At 29.7% G+C, this 8,665-nt stretch overlaps 2 protein-coding genes and 1 non-coding gene across 5 annotated transcripts in view; all 3 read right to left on the bottom strand.

Annotated features, from left to right (window-relative positions):
- Nucleotides 1–400, bottom strand: part of LOC135123486 (protein yellow-like) — a 77,709-nt gene extending 77,309 nt beyond the window's left edge. Inside the window, exon 1 of the mRNA XM_064048160.1 lies at nucleotides 226–400. Coding sequence (XP_063904230.1) covers nucleotides 226–238 — 13 coding nt within the window. The 5' untranslated portion in view covers nucleotides 239–400. The remainder of the gene's footprint in view (nucleotides 1–225) is intronic.
- A 131-nt stretch (nucleotides 401–531) lies between these two features.
- The window catches only part of LOC135123057 (protein yellow-like), a 61,045-nt gene continuing 52,911 nt past the window's right edge, over nucleotides 532–8,665 (bottom strand). For 2 of the 3 annotated variants that reach the window (XM_064047552.1, XM_064047553.1), the window contains exons 2-7: nucleotides 7,469–7,611; nucleotides 7,167–7,416; nucleotides 1,534–1,756; nucleotides 1,192–1,378; nucleotides 950–1,144; nucleotides 532–899 (exon numbers count right to left, since the gene is read on the bottom strand). In XM_064047552.1, the coding sequence (XP_063903622.1) occupies nucleotides 695–899; nucleotides 950–1,144; nucleotides 1,192–1,378; nucleotides 1,534–1,756; nucleotides 7,167–7,416; nucleotides 7,469–7,602 (1,194 nt within the window). In that variant the 5' untranslated portion in view covers nucleotides 7,603–7,611 and the 3' untranslated portion in view covers nucleotides 532–694. Of the gene's footprint in view, nucleotides 900–949; nucleotides 1,145–1,191; nucleotides 1,379–1,533; nucleotides 1,757–7,166; nucleotides 7,417–7,468; nucleotides 7,645–8,665 lie in introns of those variants that run through there. The other variant, XM_064047551.1, reaches the window with a different exon arrangement.
- Nucleotides 7,656–7,727, bottom strand: Trnag-ucc (transfer RNA glycine (anticodon UCC)). Its single transcript has one exon. It is a non-coding gene; the product is annotated as a tRNA-Gly (tRNA).

Below are 8,665 nucleotides of genomic sequence, written 5' to 3'. Positions count from 1 at the left end.
TTTACAATGATCTCCACTCCAAATAAATATATTGGTTTCTTATTTCAGTAAATATAATAACTATGGGACAATTTCTTACGAAAAATTTTAAAAACAAGGATTACCACATTAAAAACTTGAAAAAATATCAACATATTTCAACAAATTCGGACACAAAGGTAAATGTATTATGATTTTACCACTTTAGAAAATAATTATTAGATACTTTCACAAAAATCTACTTACCACGAGCAAACATCTCAAAAGCGTCTGATTGTAACACACCAATAACTACTGCTTTTAGTGGGTTTTTAGATCGTATTTATAGAGATAATCTCTGTCACCTTTACAAAAATCTTCACTTTTATCATGTAAATATTATTGCTTGTCGAGGATTAAACGTAATCCTTTACAGCGTATGAATACGAATTTACTAGAATTAAATAAGCAGGATTTCCCAAGTATGCTTTTCGTACACAGTTACATGACTAAATAATACTTGCCAACTCTATTCAAACAATAAACACCAATAAAACTTAATGGCTTTTCCACAAATTTATTTTATTTACATTTATATACACTCCTATGACCAGTCAAGATATGGGTAAATTTACAGTGCATGTACATAGCTAGAATAAAAAAATAAATATATATCTGTCTATCAATAATAATTTAGAAATTTAGTCATCAAAGTGTAGTGATTGCAGAGTTTTACTTAAAAATATAAATTGTTGGTTAATCCCGTTTGCAAACTAGGCGTGGTACTGATACGAATTATCCTCAGATTGACATCTTGGGGATTGAGTGTCCTTCTGAAGAACTTCTGGAACCTGGTGCTTAGCAACCAAACAGAATTGTCCTGCTCGCGCCATCTTAGTTCTGCGGCAAACTGAAGCTTGTCTTGGTCGTAGGCGATCAATCTGTTAAAAATAAACAATCAGTCTTTTACAATTTAGAAAAATCAACATACTTTTGTTGATTGGTCACTGGATTCCAAGCGGCAACTGAAGTTTCTCTGACCGGACTGAAGTAGATCGTGTCGTCTTTTGGGTCCAGAGCTAGACCTAAACCTTGCGATGCTTTTTTACCAACAAGGGTAATAGGCAGTTCTTCGTCTTGGGAAGGAGGTCCCTTGCGCAAAGCAGAAGCTGGTATGCTGAAGAGTCTGAAAGGTTTGTGTTAAAACGAGTATAGGCAACCAGTTATACAAACCTGTCGGTCGCTAATGGTTGGAAGTACACAGTGGATAATTTCGGGGAAAAGGCTAAACCCACTACTCCATCCATGAGGGTGAATCTTTCCCCAGCAATGGTATAGTCGGAGAAATCGGGGTCAGGGAACATGGTAGGGTGCATTATACGCCATGCGGTGTCTCGGGCTCCATCATACACCACCATTCCTGAATACATCTATATTATTGACCGACACTATGTTTACCTATATATATTTCGTCATTATATAAATACAGTTTGGAGTTTCGTCGTATCATAATTTAAACTCAAAGTATATTTATTTTAGTACAAGGACAAATATTTGTTATTATGGTTATACTACCTGGAGCTGCGGTATCTGCCATGTACACAAAAGCGCTATCGCAGGTCCCTTGTGCTGTTTCGTCTATAATGAGGTTAGCTAGAAGCGAATTGGGCCTAAGTACTTGCCGAGGGAAAACGACAGTTCTGACAACTTGGTCGGTGGCTAAATCAAAAACCACCAGTTTTGGTGGACAAATTCGCTGGAAATCTTCAAGGGATAAGTTGACGCCGGCATCCAAAACCTGAAACAGTAGATGTTTTACTTTTTGTGTATAATTTATAATAATAAGTGCATATATAGTTTTGGTTTTGAAAAAGCGAACTCTAACTCTATTTGTAGTCGTGATTAAACGTTCTATTAAATATATGATTTTCGGAATCTTCGGTGAAAATCCGCATTGTTCAAAAGGTTTACTCCAACAGAAATTGTAATTTTCTGAAAATCTCGGTATATTAGTTTACTTTGATTGGAACCGTTTCCATAACAGAGCATTATTCAAACATTAAAAATCTATATAGTGTCCGTGTGAACTTATCAAAGATTAAAAAAAAATCTGGTCAAAAATAAAAAATTACAGACTTTTAGAGATAGAGACATCCAAAAATTTGTATATCCGTCAAAACGACAAAAAATATTGCTCTGAGATATTCCTGAACTGAATTAAATCGTTCCAGTCAGTGAAAAACCGAGTGACTATTATGTCGCCTGAGAACTTGTTTGATCTACAGACCAGAGCGCACTCAGGCCGATATCGACTCTAAACGATTTATTTATAATATATGAACAAAGTTCTTGAATATTTTAACGATTTAATACATAATGTTCCCGAATGACAAAATTTATATTTCAAATTGTATTATCAAATGGTAAAACGATCACCAACAATGAAATGATGTAATTTCCAATTTTACATTAGTTGAAGTATTTTAAATTTTATACCCTCTGTCTACGGTTTATGAATCCGTGTTTAAGTTTTTAAGACTTTTCGATGTCTCGATTTGTCAATATTTCAATTTTGGACCTTTTCAATTTTTTCATTCTTCAAATTTTAAGTTTCTCGATTTTTTTATTTTTCGATTTCTCAATTTTCCAGTGTTTCAATGATACGATTTCTCAATTTTTGTCCTCTTCAATTTTAGACATTTTTCAAATTTTAATGTTTCTAAATTTTTAGCTTCCCGACTTCTGAACCAAACTTTTTCTTTATTTTCCCGATTCTCGACTTCCCAAAGTTTCAATTTTTTAACCTTCCGATTTTTTTACTTTTTTAGTTTTTCGATTTCTCGCTTTTTCAATTTTTTGGGATTTTTTCAATATTTTGATTTTTCGACTTTTCGATTTTTAGGCTCCCGAATTTTTTAATTTCTGGATTTTTTGCTTTCTGGATTTTTAGTTTTTCATTAAACCTTATAATTTTCAATTTTTCGACTGTTTTATACTTCGATTTCTCCATTTTTCGATGTTTTAATATTCCAATTGTTAAAATTCTAGGTTTTACGATTTCTCGAGTTTTCAGTTCTTCTATATTTCATTTTTTCAATTGTCCAGATTTTTTAATTTTCGATTTTTCGAATTTTCCTTTTTTAAAATATTTCGATTTTTCAATTTTTTGATTTCTTGATTATTCGAATTCAGATGTTTCAACCCCTCCATTTCTCAATCCTATGATTTTTAGATTTCTGGATGTCTCAGTTTTTGAATTTTTCGATGTTTCGATCTTTGGATTTCTCGGTTTTCAATTTTTCCATTTTCCAAATTTTTGATGTTTCGATTTTTCAGTTATCCGATTTTTAAATTTTTCACTTTTTTAAATTCTGGAGTTTCGATTTCTCGATATGTCGATTTTTCATTTTTTCAATTTTTAAATTTCAGATTTTCGATTTTTTTTTTATTTTCTGCGATATTTTAATTGTTCAATGTTTTAAATTTTAGATTTTTCGATTTCTCGTTTTTTAATTTTCCAGTTCTTCAGTATTTCTGTTTTTCAATTTTCAAATTTTGACCTTGCATTAATGTTCAGTTTTCCGATTTCTCAGTTAATCGATTTTTGATTTTACTATTTCTCGACTTCTCGAAGTTTCGATTTTTCATTTCTTCAATTCTTCGATTATTCGACTTTGCTTTTTTTGGTTTTCGATTTCTCAATTTTTATTTTTGGATTTTCAGTTTTCCGTTTTTTAAACTTAAGATTTTTCAATTTTCCGTCTGTTTTATATTTCGATTTCAGTCTCTCGATTTATCGATTCCTCGGTTTCTCGATCTTTTGATTTTTCGATTTCTCGATGTCTCAGTTTTTGAATTTTTCGATGTTTTGATTTTTGAATTATCCGAGTTTTCAATTTTCCAATTTTTTTTAATTTTCGAGTTTCGATTTCTCGATTTGTTGATTTTTCAGTTTTTCGATTTAAAATCGTAGATTTTCGTATGTTTATTTTTTTTTATTTTTTGATGTTTCGATTTCTTCATTTTTCAATTTTATGATATTTTAATTTTTCAATGTTTTAAATTTCAGATTTTTGAATTTTTGGGTTTTTCACTTTTTGGATTTTTAGTTTTTCATTAAGCCTTATAATTTTCAATTTTCCGACTGTTTTATATTTCGATTTCAGTCTCTCGATTTATCGATTCCTCGGTTTTTCGATCTTTTTATTTTTCGATTTCTCGATGTCTCAGTTTTTGAATTTTTCGATGTTCCGATTTTTCGCTTTTTCAATGTTTTGATTTTTGAATTATCCGAGTTTTCAATTTTCCAATTTTTTTTAATTTTCGAGTTTCGATTTCTCGATTTGTTGATTTTTCAGTTTTTCGATTTAAAATCGTAGATTTTCGAACGTTTATTTTTTTTTTTTTGATGTTTCGATTTCTTCATTTTTCAATTTTACGATATTTTAATTTTTCAATGTTTTAAATTTCAGATTTTTCTGTTCGACTTTTTGGTTTTTAGGCTCTCGAATTTTTTAATTTCTGGATTTTTGAATTTTTGGATTTTTTACTTTTTGGATTTTTAGTTTTTCATTAAGCCTTATAATTTTCAATTTTTCGACTGTTTTATACCTACTTCGTTTTCTCAATTTTTCGATGTTTTAATGTTTCAATTGTTAAAATTCTAGGTTTTACGATTTCTGGAGTTTTCAGTTCTTCTATATTTCAATTTTTCAATTGTCCGGATTTTTAAATTTTCGATTTTTCTAACTTTTCTTTTTTAAAATATTTCCATTTTTCAATTTTTTGATTTCTCGGTTTATCGAATTCAGATGATTCAACTCCTCAATTTCTTTATCCTATGATTTTTAGATTTCTGGATGTTTCACTTTTTGAATTTTCCGATGTTTCGATCTTTGGATTTCTCGGTTTTTCGATTTTTTACTTTTGGGTTTTTCAATTTTTCCATTTTCCAAATTTTTGATGTTTCAATTTCTCAGTTATCCGATTTTTAAAATTTAGATTTTCGAATTTTTTTTTAATTTTTTGCGATATTTTAATTGTTCAATGTTTTAAATTTTAGATTTTTCGATTTCTCGTTTTTTGATTTTTCAATTCCTCAGTATTTCTGTTTTTCAATTTTTCAAATTCTGACCTTGCTAAATGTTGTTTTCCGATTTCTCAGTTAATCGATTTTTGACTTTTTTTCTCAATCTTTGGATATTTCTTTCAGTTTTGGGATTCTCCAATGTTTTGATTCCTTGACTTTTCGATTTTTCGACTTCTGGATTTTTCGATTTTTCGATTTTTTATTTTTGGATTTTCATTTTTCCGTTTTTTAAACTTCAGATTTTTCAATAATTTTTCCAATTCCAGAATTTTTAAATTTTCGATTTTTCAATTTTTTGACATCTCGTTTTATCGAAATGCAGATGGTTCGATGTTTTGATTGTTCAGTCTCTCGGTTTATCGACTCCTCCGATATTTTAGTTTTTCAATGTTTTAAATTTCAGATTTTTCTGTTTTTTAATTCTTCAGTATTTTTTAATTTTTCAAATTTTGACGTTTCTGAATTTTCAGTTTTCCGATTTCGCAATTAATCTATTTTTTGATTTTCCCATTTCTCGACTTCCCAAAGTTTCAATTTTTAGTACTTACTTCAGTTCTTCGAATTTTCGATTTTTCAGGTTTTTGATTTTTCAATTTTTCGATTTTTTAAGCTTGCGATTTTTTGACTTTGTTTTTTTGACTTTTCGATTTCCCAATTTTTCAATATTTTAAGTTTCCCAATTTATGGATATTTCGTTCGATTTTGTGATTTTTTAGTTTTCCGATTCTTCAATTTTTTTTCCATTTTTCAAATTTTCGATATTTCAGTTTGAGGATTTTTTAGTATTTCGACTTTTCGATTTTTCTAGTTTTGGATTTTTCGATTTCTCGGCTTTTTACTTTTTGAATATTCTATTTTTCGTTTTTTAAACTTCAGGTTTTTCAATTTTTCGACCGTTTTATACTCCGATTTCTCAATTTTTCGATATTTTAACTTTCTTAAGTTGATATTGAAAAAAGAAAACAAAAAAAAACTAATAAAATACAGGGTTTTCTATTTGAAAAAAGTGAAATATCCACTTTCAAAACACACTCTACATTAAAATTTGGTTTAATTAATTTAAAAAATAACGTGTTTGACTTTTCTAGTAACCCTTGTATTGTCATTTTTGATGATTTTTATCGGAATTTTAGACTGTCAATTAAAGTATTAAAAGATATCAGAATTTCGAAGTTTATTCTTCAAATTTGAAGTTTAATATTTTCAAAAATTTTGTTCATGGACTTTTTGGCCATGTTTTTTGAGTTCTTCAGAGCCTTCTTAGCAACGTACCATCCAGATTATAAATCATTTTTTCATCACCCTGTGTATAGAGTGCTCTATTAAAAAAACTGAGTTGTGTGTATAATTAGAGCTATATTTTTTTTAAACAATAATTTAAGTTTAATAAAAAATGTTGTGAGGAAATCTTGATGATTTTGTTTTTTAGTGTTAAATACAAATAAGATCTAGATAGTACAAAACTGTCGACTAGGTATAAAAAATACATAATAAAGAAAAAGTGGTCTTAAAATTATTTAGACAGAACAGAAAATTAGCAGTGCAATATTGAAAAAAATCAAGGGGGATTTATAAATCACAAATACAGAAGTATAATATTTTATTATATTGTTGGTAGATATGACCAGACAAATTTGGCATCGCGTTTTGCCGTCAATATGAGATTCCTAAAATATTTATAAAATTTCACAACAATCACTTCGGTAGTTTATTTTACAACTTGTAAGAACTTTAAAAAGTTTCTAAATCTTAAAAAACAAATTTCTAAAAATAACTAACACTTCATTTGTGTCATCATGTCAAAATATAGAGCGATAGAGAATAGCGACATAGGCTGTCCCAACGTCGCAAAACGTTGCACATGTGTCTAAAATTATTAAAAAATAATTTGACGCAGTGTAATCTATAGAAGATGTTGTTCCATTTCAAGGTTATATATCAAAGTTGATTTTTTTTTATGAAAAAGCCTGTATATTTTTACAAATGTAAGTTATTTGTGAGATCTGACACAAAATTTGTTTGATCTATTATCTATTTTTAATAAATACATTTCAAAGAAAATAAACATTAAAGAAATTCCAGAAACACAAATTAATCCACACACAAGATAAAAACTCACCCATAACCTGTTGCAAGAATCCTGCCTCATTCGGTACACGGAAGTGAGCCCATCGCAGCTGTCATTCTGCCCCTTCCCCAGCTTATGGAAATCCCAGCTAGGATACGCCTCCAGGCGCGGACTGGAACCAGGAGGCGTATGCCGAGGAATCACGGTCAGAGTGGCAGCGACGCCTGACCATAACCGTGGAATAGACAAAAATATCCTGTCATTAGTTATCTCAAGTCCAGTGAACACGTTAGTCTCGGGCCTGCAATCGATACTCAATCAAAATTCTTCATGGTTTCGCATTGTCGGCGTACCTAAAATTGTTGATTAAACCGTAATCGTACGGAATATTGAGGTCCAACAAGTTCCATTCGTTTAAAACTTCTAATTCTAGGGACAGGACTGTTGGTGATAGAAGTGCGAGGAAGAGTGCTAGAAGTGGCCACATTTTGCTTTCCTGAAAAAAACAAGATTTTAGTACAAAAAGCATTAAAAAAAAGTTGCGATGGCCGGGAATCGAACCCGGATCAACTGCTTGGAAGGCAACTATGCTGACCATTACACCACCATCGCACTTGAACGATGCCGTGAAACTCCGGCACCAAACCGACTAAGTGTTTTACTGGTTGTCTATTTTTTGTTTTTAGAGGATGTAATTTCACGCTTGCATTGTATTATGCCATTGATTTCGAGTGAAAAAATTATATTGTTTACAATTATTGACCACGACCTTGCCAAAATACCATTATTTTGTAATAAATATTTTAAAGTTTTAATGTTTTATAAACGGTTTGTGCTTCTAGAGTTTATTCTTAACATAAAAAATCCCACAAAAAAACAGTGATTGATCAGTGCAAAAAACACTGGAATGTTTGTGTTCATACGGAAGTGAATATATTTGATAATAAAAATTAAAAAATAAAATAAAATTATGCAATAATGGTTTGACAAGTTCATTTACTTTTTGTACGATCTAGATTTTGTCAATTAATTTTAAAAATTTTGTTTGATGTGAATGACTATTTTTTCTTTACAATAAAATTTGTAAAAAAACGTCAATTTTATTTAGAACAGAATTTCCGTTAAAAATTAAATTTTTTTTAAGTACATACCTACGAAAATTATATTGGCAGAGCTTCCCTCGTCCTTGAAGCACGATTGAACAAGCTCAGTTTGTTAGATAAATTGATAAAGGTGACTATGCATGTTTTTTTAATGAACTTCATAACTACTTCATAAATACAAAGTAACATTCCGTTCCCAAGTTTTAGAAAAATTAGATAGGTAAACCATTTTTAACTTGATCAATAACATTGTTGATGGAGGTGTTTCAAAATATTTTACATTAAGGAACTCGGTGTTAAACATGTTAAATGTTCACTATAAAAATATAAATATATACCAAAATAAAAATTCACCAAGCTACTTTTCAATGTGAAACCTTACAATACCTTAAAAATTACGAGATTATAATTTGACAAGCTGCAATGTAACCGTGTAGTTAACAAGTT

The sequence above is a fragment of the Zophobas morio genome, unplaced genomic scaffold (genome assembly GCF_036711695.1).
Source record: "Zophobas morio isolate AGI-343-1 ecotype UQ-CSIRO unplaced genomic scaffold, CSIRO_AGI_Zmor_V1 ptg000006l, whole genome shotgun sequence".
Classification (NCBI taxonomy): Eukaryota; Metazoa; Arthropoda; class Insecta; order Coleoptera; family Tenebrionidae; genus Zophobas; species Zophobas morio.
This window is presented reverse-complemented; position numbering and strand designations above follow the sequence as displayed.